This window comes from Mastigoproctus giganteus, chromosome 4 (genome assembly GCF_048544385.1).
Source record: "Mastigoproctus giganteus isolate SK-2022 chromosome 4, ASM4854438v1, whole genome shotgun sequence".
Lineage (NCBI taxonomy): Eukaryota > Metazoa > Arthropoda > Arachnida > Uropygi > Thelyphonidae > Mastigoproctus > Mastigoproctus giganteus.
Genome location: NC_143578.1, coordinates 84,251,913 through 84,266,951, shown reverse-complemented (window position 1 = coordinate 84,266,951; position 15,039 = coordinate 84,251,913). Strand labels below are relative to the sequence as shown.

At 36.5% G+C, this 15,039-nt stretch overlaps 1 protein-coding gene across 3 annotated transcripts in view; it reads left to right on the top strand.

Moving 5' to 3' along the window:
• The window catches only part of Hcf (Host cell factor), a 722,783-nt gene that overhangs the window by 228,779 nt on the left and 478,965 nt on the right, over positions 1 to 15,039 (top strand). For all 3 annotated transcript variants that reach the window (XM_090372788.1, XM_090372787.1, XM_090372786.1), the window contains exon 5: positions 14,312 to 14,503. In XM_090372788.1, the coding sequence (XP_090228914.1) occupies positions 14,312 to 14,503 (192 nt within the window). The remainder of the gene's footprint in view (positions 1 to 14,311; positions 14,504 to 15,039) is intronic.

Below are 15,039 nucleotides of genomic sequence, written 5' to 3'. Positions count from 1 at the left end.
TTTCGTGACCATTTGAACAGGCGTTTTGGGCGTCGATGGATTGGCCGTGGTGAACCCATTGCCTGTCCCCCACGCTCACCTGATTTATCGGGCCTTGATTTTTTTCTGTGGGGGCCCTCAAATCTATCGTGTATGAATCGCCTGTGGAGACGGAAATGGATCTCGTGGCGAGATTCGTCTGCGCTGCTGCTACTGTCAAAGAAACTCCAGGTGTGTACAACCGTGTCCGCCAATCCATGGTGCGTCGGTGTCATCGTGTCTCATGGTGGAACCTTCGAGCATCTGTTGTAACATCGTGAAATGCATCCATCTCATACTCCATTGTTAATATTAGGTCAAATAAATGTTTGCCACTAATTACTGTCTTTTGTCATTTCTGCTTCTTGTGCCTCTACTACTACTTTCCCGTGACGTTTCCGGGTATGGGTTCCTATGCGATTCACATTCCTTTAGAATCTACCTCCCCTAAACGTTTGTACGAATATTTTTGAGACACCCTGTATATGTATGTGTATATATGTGTGTGTGTGTGTGTATACATATACAGTGAAACTTCTCCTAACGGACACCTCTCTTTAACGGGTATCTCTCTACAACGGACATTTTCAAATTCCCCAACTCTCCTCTATTGGTTTAACGTGTTTTCAGCTTCTGTCTAGCGGACATTCTCTGTAGCTGACATGGACAGGCAATCTGCACTGTTTCGTTTAGATTAGCACTTAACTTGATCTCTCAATAACGGACATCGGGTGAGCTCACGGCCCTTTTTTTAGGAACGTTTCTTCCACGTATTGCCTCAATCGTGTGTTTATTTTCTATTTCCGATTCTCTGAATTTTATCAAGGTTTACATCGCGTTTCTAAACACTTTTTCAAGAATTGTAAGGCACGTGTAAAACTTCTGATGAATTCGGTGTGTGTGTGTGTGTGTGTGTGCAGGGGGGGTGGGATTTTGTCGGCCTGTCGTCTTTTGAGTTTCAGTTTTGTTCAGTGTCATGTGAAGTGCACAATGTCTTCTCGTAAACATTTAACTTTAATAGATAAAGTCGAACTCATTAATGCGTATGGTCGGCAAAAAAATAGTGTTCGCAATCTCGCTGCAAAATTCAAAATCGGGAAGACGCAGGTAAGCAACATCCTAAAGAAAAAAAATGAACGGCTCAAACAATTTTGGCAACACGGAAATGATCAGTTTCAAAAATCATTCCCGAAAACTGTTGGACTTCAAATTTGTCGTGCACGTGCTAAAAAAATTCCCATTAATGGGCCTATTATTAGAGAAAAGGCTTTGGAGGTTGCGAAATCTATGGGATTAAATGAGTTCGAAGCTTCTGTGGGATGGCTAGACAAGTTCAAAACTCGGCATAAAATTTCTAGGAAAACCATAAGTGGTGAAGGTGGATCTTTTGATACTGGGGTTGTAACAGAGAGGACCGTCAAATTGGAAGATTTATGTCGTGATTTTGAAGCTAAGGATATTTACAACTGTGACGAAACAGGGTTGTTTTTTAAAGCTCTTCTTGAAAAAACAATGAGTCTAAAAAACTCATTGTTTTTTAGACTCATTGTTTCTAAGGAACGCTTGACTTAGAAACAATGAGTCAAAATTTCTAAGGAACGCTTGACTGTACTATTGTGTACGAATATGCTGGGAGACTTTGAACAACCTCTTGTTATAGGAAAACCACAAAATCCTCGTTTCAAGGGCATAAAGTTGAATCTTTTGAATGCTGACTGGAAGTCTAATAAAAAAGTGTGGATGACTCGAGATATCATGAGCGAATGGATAAGTCACTTTAACCAAAACATGGTTCGTCCAAACAGAAAAATTATTCTTTTCATGGATAATGCTGCATCTCACCCGCACATTGAATTGTCCAACATTCAAATCGTTTTTCTGCCACCAAACACATCTGCAGAGTGTCAGCCCTTGGATCAAGGGATAATAAAAAATTTTAAACTTCACTAGGAAACGTGTTTTAAGACATCTCATTGCAAACATGAACGATGTAACATGTGCGAGTGACCTTGCAAAGAAACTCACCATCCTAGATGTGATTCAATTGATTTCCTCTTCAGTAAACGCAATTAGAAAACAAACTGTCGTGAACTGTTTTGTAAAGTCTGGCTTCTCAAACGCAAAAATTGAAGTTGTGAACAGCAATGTGGAGCACCAAGAAGAACAAGAAAAACTCAACATCTATTGATAATGTACGATACTTCCACTACAAGTGACCCTGGCTACAAAGATATAGACTCGAACCTCACTACAGAAGATGGTGCTATAGATATCAACGACATTATTCGGATTCCCTCCACTCACTATCTGGCAGAGTAGAGGTAGCAAGATTATACACTAGCTGATCCGGAAGCCTCCTAGAGAGTTACCAATAGGTTCGGTCTGGTGTACTAACTAGCGGCTGGCCTGCGAACACCGTTTTAGAGCTGTAGCCTCGAAATGTAAGGAATATTGGATCTCGCCACAATGTTCTTCATAACCTCAAAAGTCATCAATCATACTGCATAATGGAAGAGATAGGGAAGGGTTTACCGGAACTTAGCTCTAGAGACTAAACATGGGTTCCACTACTTCAAGCCTCCAATAAGCAAAGTGGTCATATTTCACCAGTTGATGAGAGTCATCTACCACCTAGCACTGCCTGGTAACATAGACGGGCGGTGTTCCTCCATGTGGTGTGGGCGCCACACCTCGACCCCTGCTTACGTTGGTTCACACCTGGGTGGTCACCCACCATGTACTTGTGCATGGAGGTTATACCCACGATTACTAACAGTCCCACCATCGTGAAGGTGCAAGCAGAGGATTTGGCTGTCACAGACCGTCCAGACTTCGCCGAAATTGGGTCCACTTCACTTGAGTGTCACCCGAATATCAGTTCCATCAACATTTTAGACTCCCAGGTAGCAAGTACAGCTTGTCTGGCATATCTGAGAGAATGTCTGTGACAACATCAAGGACCTTTTGGCTTTATTTCACATTTCTTCTACTGTTATGCACAAGTATAGAAATGCAGTTCCTGATACATGGTCAGGTGTAGTCCCCTGATGATATGCTTGACCATGTATCAATATTTACTTCTGCATTTTTGCCATCCCTGTATTCGACTTCTTACTAAATTTGCCCACCGATATCTGATGACACCTCTACCACCTTTTATTTTATTTTTCTTTACTTTTTTGTTTAATCATTTGGTATTAATATTTTTACTTCACAGTTCCTTCACCTCCAAATTGGCTTTGCAATTCAGCCCATAATTTTCTTAATTCATGATAACTTTTAGGATATTAACATTCTTTCGCCTTTTTCAAATCTACATTACTTCTGTTTTCTACTATCCTTACCCTTCTAGTTCTTGGCACATTTGGGTAATTTTCACCTCTTTCAATGCAAACTTTATCAGACTTATCTATACTTGCATGCTTATATACTTTTGCATCTTTATTGCTGCTTTGCACAGTTTGGTGCGTATGTCATACCTTGCGTATTTATGTTTTATTTTTTAATTTTATTTTTCCATCAACTGTAACTTTGACTTTAAGTTACATTTAATATATATATATATATATATATTTGTGATTAATTAGTTGTCTCAAGAATCTTTTGTAATGTGTTCTTGTGTTCGAAGCCCCATTTTATAATGTTAACAGTATAAAATTTTAAGGAAGTAATAAGGCATGAATTTTATCCTCGGGCAGCATATTGTAGTTTTTTGGAATAAATTGATTGTCAAAGTTGTTGAGGCAGAGGGTTTGGTAAGGTTCCAAGCAGAATTGGGTCGTCACGTTTTTTATTGCAGCAAGAAAAGTGTGAGTGATTGTGCATATTTGTTTAGTAGATGCAGAAAAGATGTTTGTTCTTGCATCATTTAGCCTGTCTAATTCTAATGCCAATCCTCTGGAACCAGCAATGCTGTTTATGTATACATGCTGGTAGTGCTGATGGACATTTTAAATATCTAATGAAACTTGATTGGATTATACAGGTCTTGTCTCATGTTCACAGAATATATATATATATATATATATATAAAAAAAAAAAAAAAAAAAAAAGGCACATGTACATTGAGTCGGAATTAAGTGCAAACACTTTAAATATTTGTATTTTGTGTACTGACCAATTAGAATAAAACACTGTTCACTTTAAAGCTAGCCGGGTGGGCAAAGTGCCTACCTGGCAACCCAAAGGTCGCGGGTTCAAATCCCGCCTAGGGCTTGGATCAAAGTACTGCAAAAACCTTGGGAGGTTCATTATGGCCACAGAAGCCGATGCACCAATAACTACCAAAAAAAAAAATTTTAAAGCTAAAATAAATAGTTTTTTCAATTAGTTATTCATTGTGCTATAAACTAGCAATCAGTGATGTATAGGGAGTAATCAGTTGACATTTGAAGAAAGGTGGAAATGCATTCTGAAATGGTACTGGAAGTATCAAATGTTAAAGAGGTTCATAATTAATGGGAATGTCAATATTAAACAAGGGTGCCACTACATCTGACAATAACCTGCTTTCATGATGAGTTCAAAGAATGTGGAACTGTTGATTGTGTGGGTGGGACTCTCCTCTTGTGAAATAATTGATCCTTTTAAATACTGTTAAGCTCCAATTATTCAACAAGAGACTGGGAAGTTATCTTGAATTGTTAATGAATGATGTATTTCCTGAAAGAAAAGTGCTTTTGGATACACCGGTGTACTTTAACAGGATGGTACTTTGCCAAATTTTCAATCAAATGCCTGTGCCAACCTTGATAGTGAATTTCCTGAATGATGGATATGCATCAGGGGAAATATTTCTGAATATCCCTGAATATCTCCAGGCTTCATTCCCAATACTGTTTTTTGCCTGTGGGATACCTGAAAGATAAATGTATACTTATAAATTACAAACATTACAATTGTGGAAGATGATACAATAGGAAGCAGACAAAATTACAGTTGGCATGTTTACCATCATGTGTCAGGCTGTTAAGAAACCATTCTACTCATGTATGTGTTCCGGTGGTAGGCATTTTGAACGTGTGATGTAACTTCTATAATACATACTATTTCATGTATCTAACATATTCACACCCTTATGTTTATTTTATAAACTTTCTGAGATACAACATATCAAAGTATGTTGCATGTGTTAAAAATCTGCAGATTTTTAAGGAACCACTGAGTAGCAGTGATCACATTGTGCTGATGTGGGATTTACTCAGATGTAACTACCATCGGGGTAAAGGGAAGGGTCTTTGCTTTCGTAAAGGTGACTGCAGTAGTCACAGTTTTTAAATTCTATACAGTGTTACCTATAGCAAATTCTAAATGGGAAGTATTCAAAGAATTAATCTTGGAAATTACTAGGCTTTTCATAACAACTAGAAATATTGTTCAAGGCTTAGGCCTAAATGAATGCCACCTGAACTAATTAGACTTGTGGCAGAGAAAAAAAATGCATGGGATGCATATAAATTATCAGGTGACACAGAAGCCTATGGTAGATATAAGCTGATCTGTAACCAAGTCACAAAGGAAGTTAGGCAGACGAAGTCAGATTAGAGAAATATTTGGGAAAAGATGCAAAGAAAAGCAGCAGAGTTCTTTACTTATGTAAACAATAGAAGGTAGGGGATGAATCAGATTGGTCCACTTGATATTGATGGTTCGACTGTTGTTGATGATCCTGCTCAGGTAGCTGACAGACTGAATGAATGTTTTGCATCAGCATTCCACATGAGGAGTTATTTAGGCAAGGGAATGCCAGATGTTTATCAAACAATAAAAGGGAGCTAAATGATTTTATAATAACTGAAAGCAAAGTGGAGGAGAAATTGTTGAAGTTAAATGGAAGAAAGGCATCATCTGTGGAATGGATCTATCTAGTTGTATTAAAGAAGGCAGCAAAGGAAGTAAGCAAACCTTTAGCCGTTATGAGAGCATTTATTATGGATTCAGGGGAGGTCCCCATGGACTGGAGATGTGCAAATCACAAAGTGGGATCGAAGGATGACATGAGTAATTACAGACCTGTTAGTTTAACTTCTGTTCTGGGGAAATGGAGGCACTGGTTAAATTAGCACTGCAGGGTCATCTAGACAATACAGCAGTTATAGTTAGATACAGCATGGGTTTGTTAAGGGAAAGTCGTCTTGTCTGACAAATTTGATTAGATTAGATACTATGACATGATCTCAAAGGAACTGGATGCAAAAAATAATTTTGGTATCATACATTGATATTAGGAAAGCTTGATACTGTTGCATGTGGAAGACTAATGTACAAATTGGAGCAGTATGGCATAAAGGAAAATTGCTGCTATGGATGAAGGGATGGTTGAGTTGGGGAAACAGAATGTGGTAAACAATGGACACTGCTCTTCATGGACTAACGTTATTAGTGGAGTCCCCCAGGGTTCGACATTGGGCCCATTGTTGTTTTTTATATTTATCAGTGATAGTGATGAAGGTATATCAGGCTTAATGTCCAAGTTTGCAAATGATATGAAGTTTGGCAGGGTTATTAATGACAGTATGCAAATGCAACAAGATCTAGAAAAGTTGAGCAGATGGGTTTAGAGGTGGCAATTGAAGTTTAACAAAGACAAATGCAAAGTACTGCATATGGGTATCAGTAACCCCAGAGTAACATATGAACTGTGGTACTACGCTGAGGGTAGTGGAGAATGAAAAAGAACTGGAGGTATTTGTGCAGTCAGATATGAAGTTTTCTGAGCAGTGCAGACAGTCTCTGCAAGAGTAGCTCATGGTCTCTTGTCAATGTTATATAGGAATTTTTCTAGCACGGATAAGAAAGTGATTATCCCCTTATATAATGCAATGGTCAGGCCACACCTTGAGTACTCTATACAGACCTGGGGGGGTCTCATTTTAGGAAGGATCTAGAGCTGCTGGAATGAGTACAGAGCAGGGCAATGAGATTGGTGAATGGAACAAAGGGTTGCTCTTACGAAGAAAGGCTTAAGTTTTGTAAATCAAATTGTGATGTATGGAGACAGGTGATCAGATTGAGGTGAATATGGCCTTGAATGGTTTGAGCAAGCTGAAAGCTGATGGGATTCTTCTTCTTCTTGCCCAGATTAATCACCCAAGGAGACATAAATTCAAATTGAGGAAAGGCAGTAGACTAGGTGTGCAGAAATTTGCCTTTAGCCAGCAGCGCCAATTGCTGGAACAAAATTCCATCTGTCTTTGTGGAAGCTGACAGTTTAAAGAAATTCAAGTGAACTAGAAAAACTTTTGGAGTGAATGGATGGGTGAAACAGGAAGGGTTTTTTTTTTTTTTTTTTTTTTTTTTTTAAGTTTTGTTATTTTTTTATTTTTATTATTGTTATTTTTTTGGCTGATGCTATATAAGCTTGCTTTCTTGCATCATATGCCTCTACTAATGCTAAGTATTTGTATAATTTTGATTCACCCTGCATGCATGTAATAAATCAGCAAATGATTTGTGAAATGGCGAAACCAGAAGCAGCAAAATTGGTTTTGCCATTTCACAAACTGGAAACTTGCTGTGATGTTTTGTTTTATTTCTTATTTCTGGTTACAATAAAAAATTATTTATGTATTGAATGAAACAGGTAGTTTCTTTTTAAACTTAAATCTTAATTCTTTTGAGACTTTTTTTTATTTATTCATTTATTTATTTATATTTTTTATAATAAAACCTAAACTCTTATTGTAACTGAAAACCATTTCTATTAACACTGGATACTAAAATGTTTTAATGTTTCTAGTTTTAAAAGAATTTTAGTATCAATTTCATAAATGATATTGAAGACTTACTAATACACATCCTAATAGAACTTCTGTTCTTGATATTTTTGTAGTTATTGAAAAAAAAGTGATACTGAAACATTTGAAAGTACCAGTTCTGTTCAACAATTCTCTTTTGAGAATTTATGACTATTTTAACCTTTGTAGTGAAAAGTGCTTTAGTTTGTTGAGTTTAATTTAAATTTAGTTCAGTTGGGAGATCCATTTATTAGGATCTCCCAACCCCCAGAACACTTATATACCACTGCATTCTGCCATCTCTCTTCAGTGTCTGTGTATATAGCTAATATTAGACATCTCTACCTGTCACTTGTGCTAATGTTGTGGATGTGGTGTAATAATTCATGGTGACATGAATTGCTGACACATTTATATCATCATTTTAAGCTTAACTGTTAGTTCAATTTCATTGAAGAACTGGCGATTTTCTGAATTATTTCCTGGAAAATTCTGTAGAGAGCAGGAGTAATTCAGAGCACTTTATATACTTATGTATATCATGGGGTTTTGCTGTCCAAGCAAAATACCAGAAAAAGTCATACCTTGCAATCAAGCAGAAGGCCAAAATATTTACTCTTTTTTTTTTTTGCTGAAACAAAGAGGATAACTGTTGCATATAGATTTTTGGCTTTTTTGAAATTCATTGGGTCCCTACATGAAACACGATTTTTCGTTTAACTCTTCCTTTTGAAGTGAAGGGCTGTGTAAAGAAATAAAAATGACCATGTGCAGCCAGTGGTTCTTCTCCAGAAAATGTCAATGCTTTCTGAGTTGCAGTACAGTGTAATTAAGAAAAGTCAACAAAAAAAAAAAAAAAAAAAAGCAGTATTGCACAGCACCTGGTTTTGAGATGAGCTTATTTTCAGTTGGATTGGATTAAAAAAAAAAAAAAAAACGTACAATTTTGGACAACAGGCCCTCCTTGCCAACTTCATAAGAAAAGTAGCTTTTGCTGAAACAAAGAGGATAACTTGCATAGGGATTTTTGGGCTTTTTTTTTTTTTTTTTTTTTTTTTGAAATTCATTGGTCACCTACAAGAAAAATTATGTTCCATTTAATCCATCATTCTGAAGGTGAAGGCTGTGTAAAGAAATGAAAATGACCTTTTACAACTAGTGTTTGTTCTCCAGAAAATATTAATGTTTTCCAAGTTGCAGTGCAGTGTAATCAAAAAAAGCAAAAAAATAAGCTCATCTCAAAACCAGGTGCTGTGCACCTGGTTTTGAGATGAGCTTATTTTCATTTGAATTGGACTAAAGAAAATGTACAATTTTGGATTTTGGAAAATAGGCCCTCCTTACCAATTTCATAAGAAAGTAGCCAATGCAAGAAATTTATAATTGAGTAGCCCTGCTAAGTTATGATTTAATTGAATCCCTCTTTTTCAATTAAGCTGTTAATTCACAACAGTGCCTGCATATGCATCTAAATTAGTTTCTATAGTAATTCATAGCAACTCAGTGTTTCATGGATGCTTAGTAGTTTATGCAAGAGTGCACCGTACTAAATACATCAAATGTTGTATTATTTGCGCAGTATTTGGCCCTCGTGTATTGTCATATGTTATTCTTTTCATCACTACTACAGTTATTTTTGGCCACCTCTGAGTGCAGACATGAATCCATGTTACTTTTTTGTGGGTTTCTTGAAAGAGAAGTTTTGCAGGACACCTGCAGAACTTCTCCTATCCACAAGGTATGCTTGTGGATAGGAGAGCAATGATCATTCCTAGTTCATTTCACAAATATACGTGGTCTCAGTTCTAATCTCATCGATGTCCATTTCCACTTGCAGTCTGCCAAAATCCCATGTACTTTTTTTTTCCTGACAGAATCTCAGTTATTGGTTGATTCAACTATTGCTCATCTCAGTTGCCCAAATTTTTACTGTATGATTCCTTTTGCCTCAAAGGTGGTACTTGTGCATATGTCTGTTCTGATATTCCATGTCAGAGACTTTGTAATTTGCAATCTCCTATTTTCGATCTTCTCTGGCTTAAAATCTCTCTACCTCATTGGGCCAAATTCATCTGTTGTCTCTACCGTTCTCCCAACTCCACTAATCGCTTGGAGCTCTTTGACTTCCTCTCTTTGCAACTTGACTTTCTCCAGTCCAACTTTGCTAACAGTGAGGTAATTTTCCTTGGTGTTTTAATGTTTACAACTCCAGCTGGCTTCCGTTTTCTAGTCACACAAACCCAGAAATAAAATGCTGAGGTTTTTGCAATTACTAATGATCTTGCACAGATTGTTCATTTATCTTCAAGAATACTGGACAATCCTAACCATACAGCCAACACGCTTGATCTTTTTCTCACAAACAACCCTTCTAAGTACACAGTCGAAGTGCGAGGTCCTTTAGGCACCTCAGATCACAACTTGTTGATTGTCACTTCTCCTATGGAGCCATTATCTCATGGCTATTCCCAACTTCATATTGTTTAGCCTTACAAGAATGCAAAATGGGATGACCTGCGAGATTTCTTTTCTTTTTTTCCTTGGTCGGATTACTGTTTCAAAACTTCTGATGTCAACATTTGCTCAGATCGTGTCAGTGAAATTATTGTTGTAGGAATGGAATCCTTTATTCCACACTCCACTTTAAAATCTCGTCCTTTATCTAAATCTTGGTTTTCCAATAAATGTGCTGAGGCTGTTCAAGAGAAGAATGTTGCATATTGTAATTGGCTTGTTTCCAATTCTTCAGTTTCATTTTCTCCCTACACCAAAGCTTGCAACAATTTTAAAGCAGATATTAATCAGTCCACATGGATTTTGAACAGGCTAAGAGCAGAAAACTTTCTTCTTGCCCAATGATAGCCGTGCATTCTGGTCTCTCACTGAAGCTATTAGCGGCAACTTTTGCCTATCTCTGCTTCCAATTCTGTTAAAACCAGATGGCTCTATTGTTACTTCACCCTAGGATAAAGCTGACCTGTCAGCATTCCATTTTTCTTACAACTCATGTATTAATGATCTTGGTAAAATACCTCCCACCATTCCCAATACACTCCATTCAATGCCTGCTGCGGTCTACCGTCAAAAGGATGTCAGAAGGATTTTGATGAATATTGGTGGTAAGAGAGCTCCAGGTCCTGATGGTATTTCTCCACTTGTTCTCAGAACCTGAGCTGAACATACTCCTGTTCTTTTCTGCCTTTTTTCGCTTTCCTATTCCAAAGGTGATTTTTCCTTTGCTTGGAAATTTCCTCATATCCAGCCAGTTCCTAAAAAGGTGACAAATCTCTCCCATCCAGTTATCGTCCCATTGCAATTACTTCTACTCTCTCTAAAGTAACGGAGAAATCAATTAACCGCCAATAGAAACCTTCCGTCTAATCAACGATCGCCAGTATGGATTCCATCATTGTCGATCCACTGGTGATGTTCTGGCTTATGTTACCCATTTATGGACAAATTCAATGGAAAAGTTCAGTGAAACCCAAACAGTTGCTCTTGATATCTCAAAGGCTTTCGATCGTGTTTGGTATAAAGGTCTTGTAAACAAGCTTCCATCTTATGGTTTGCCAACTCTTTTTTGTAATTGGTTATTCAGTTTTTTCTCTGATTGCTCACTGAGGGTGATGGTAGATGGCTCTCTGTCTGCTAACTTCTCCACTAATGTTGGTGTCCCCCAAATATTTATTTCTTTTGATTTTGTATATTAATGACCTTCTTCCATTGACTGCAAATCCTATGTATAGTTTTGTCGATGATAGCAAATTGCATTTCACTTTCCATTTTGAGAAACCTTGCCCTGCTTAATCAGCATAAACTTCCTGAATGACCGCTATCAATTCCTTAAATGCTGATCTCCAGGTAATTCTCCAGTTGGGAAAAGACAACTGATTTGATTTCAATCCTTCTAAAACTCAGTCTTGTCTTATATCTCACAAAAAGGATTCTTCTGCCCCTATGCTTATATTTGGTGACACTCTGATTTCTAGGCAAATTGATATATCTCTTTTGGGGATTACCCTGACTTCTAATCTCTCTTGGCACAAACACATTACAAATATTGCTTCCTCTGCATCTAAAAAACTTGGTTTTCTCTTTCGCTCTCAACGTTACTTTTTTCTTCCAAACATCTGTTCACTCTGTACACATCTCAAATCTGCCCTACCATGGAATATTGTTCCCACACCTGGGTAGTTGTCCCAAAACCTATCTCACTTCTAGATTCCATTCAGAAGAAGGCAGTTAGGCAGTTAATTAATGACTCCTCTCTAACAGTCTCTCTCCACTCTCTGTCTCATAGATGTACTGTTTCTGCTGCATGTCTTTTCTACAGATACTTTCATGGGCACTGTTCTTCTGAATTGGCTTCTATAATTCTCTCTCTCTTTCAAAACAGTCTGAACACCTGCCGCCACCAGCCAATATCCATTTACTGTCCAACTTCAAACTCACAGAACCAACTTTTCATCTTCCTCGTTTATTCACTCAACTGCTATTTTCTGGAACAACCTACCTTCACATGTATTTCCTGAAAATTACAGTATACAGAAGTTCAAGTCTAATGACAACAAATATCTTCTTTCGTCTGCTGAACTTCCAATCCAAGCATAGTACTAAGTACTATGAGTTCTAATACCTCTCGTGTTTGGGTTTTCATTAAAAAAAATTCTATCCAGTTAAATGCCAGTCATGTGACTCCCACTTTGATAGTCTTCCCATCTCACTTGGATCCATTAAGAATTGAAACCCGTGGGTGAAAATTTTTTTTTTTCCCTACTTAAGTCTTTCTACGTTGCTACCATTTTTGGACTTTTGGCAGAACTAGGGACTTCAAAAATTCTACTCAACACCAATGAGTTTAATGATTTTTAATGGTTTGATAGGTAAACTGAAGTGATATTTTGTTATTTGCAGTATTAATAATGGTGTTAGAATGCAAATTCATGGTTATTTTTGTCAAACTTGGGACTTGAAAAAGTCGTTTACGAAGGGGATGCTGGAAATTTAGAACAAAAGCCAACACGAGAACCACGGTAAATTACGGGGAACATCCATTTACTGTCCAACTTCAAACTGACAGAACCAACTTTTCATCTTCCTCGTTTATTCATTCAACTGCCGTTTTCTGGAACAACCTTCCTTCATATGTATTTCCTGAAAATTACAGTCTACAAAAGTTCAATTCTGATGTCAACAAATATCTTCTTTCATATTCTCAACCTTCAACCCAAGCACAGTACTAAGTACTATACATTCTAATACCTCTCATGTTTGGGGGGTTTCCTAATAAAAATAAAAATTGGTTGTGTCATGAAATTGACAGATTTGTGATTGCCATTACAAACATTGGCCATACTCCTTCAAGAACTTGTTTGTCAAAATGTAGGACATATTGAATATGTAGTAAAATAATGTTTTCCTATAATCAGATCATGGAATTCATTCATATAGTATATAACAGAGCTATGATGTTGAATACATTCTACATTGTATAAGAATAAGAGAAATTTACCTCAGTATGATACTCTCCTGAAATTAAAACGAATAAAAGATTAATGCAAAATGATTTTGCATTAATCTTTTATTCGTTTAAGAATAAGAGAAATTTACCTCAATATGATACATAGAACACTTTCGTATGATACTCTCCAGAAATTTAAACGAATAAAAGGTTAATGCAAAATGTGTTAATCTTTTATTTGTTTTAATTTCTGGAAAGTATCATACGAAAGTGTTCTATATATCATATTGAGGTAAATTTTTCTTATTTTTCTACACATTATTTGTATATAGCAATTAGTGAATAAATGAGTTTCTTAGGAAATATTTAAATGTGTCAACATTTCACGCACCCCACCTTGTAAATTTTAATATCACTAAACCTGCAAGGAAGGTAGGTTCTAGTATTCTAGTTCTAGATATTGTATTAATATCCATGGCGCATTTGTTCACATAGAATACTATTATAATGAAGTAATATGAGAAATGCAAACCAAGGACACTTGCAGATAGCACAGCATGTGAGGCTGGAAATGTTGATAACCAATAAAATGATGAAAATAAGGATTAAGAGAAGCTGATCAGAATTATAATGGTCAAAAATAGGCCATGTGGGTTTTTTACAATTGTAATATAGAGAATTCAAAATTCTTTTGAGACGCTGCATGTCTGTGAATGACACTTTATTGGTAGGCACTAAAAACGCTGATGTATCCAATATCTGAATAGGAGAGATTGTTCAAATTACTGCTGATCAGCTGTCTGTAGACTTAGTGCTAGAATTAAGGAATCCTATCCACCCCTGATAGCATCCCTTATTTCTTACCTCTGTTATAGTGCCCACTCTGTAACAAGTTAGGATTTTACTGACCTGGGACAAACAGAAGTTCTATATAATACTTGATGAATATTCCTAATTAATTGTGAAATTAGATATACTTTTCTTGAATTTATCTGTCCATTCTTTCATTTTTGTTATCCAATATCACTTGATTAAATCTTTATGGTATGCTTATTATTATTTCTCTTTTTTCATCATTCTTTCATGTAATTTTTAGATACCATGTCCTGGAGTAAACCAGAAGTTGGTGGCACCCCACCATTACCCAGAAGTCTGCACTCAGCAACACTGATTGGCCAACGCATGTTTGTGTTTGGTGGATGGGTTCCTCTTGTTATGGATGATAACAAAGCTGCCAGTCATGAAAAGGAATGGAAATGCACGAACACCCTTGCAACTCTCAATTTAGGTGTGTGTGTAACATTATATAAAATATAAATTAATAGTTCATATCATAATAAGTCTTCTTGAATTTCTCTGCCAAAATAAATGGACCTCTTGTTTAAGTTACAAATTTTGAAAAATATATACAGGTTACCCCTGCCTAATGCTGATAATTCGTTCCGGAAAAACAGAGCGTTAAGTGAATCAGTGTTAAGCAAGCACCGTATTCCTATAAGGTAACATGTATTTTGCGAGTTGCAGTCTATCCCATAGGACATTTCCTAATCAATAATAAACGGAAATGAAAAGACTCACAAAAATATCAGTCAAAATATTTAATATTCTAAACTTTGTACATATAAAATATTCGGCATTACATACATATATAATCATGTGGTAAGCAACTGCATTATGTATCAAAATTAAACTTAAAATGCCAATTAAAATCATGAATTTATTAATCCGATGGCCCTGGGCTGTCGAGTTTTCGTGTCTTTGGTTGATTTTGGGTTGTTCTTTTACACTCTTTCTAGTAAACTAAAAGGGGTTTTAATTTAAAAT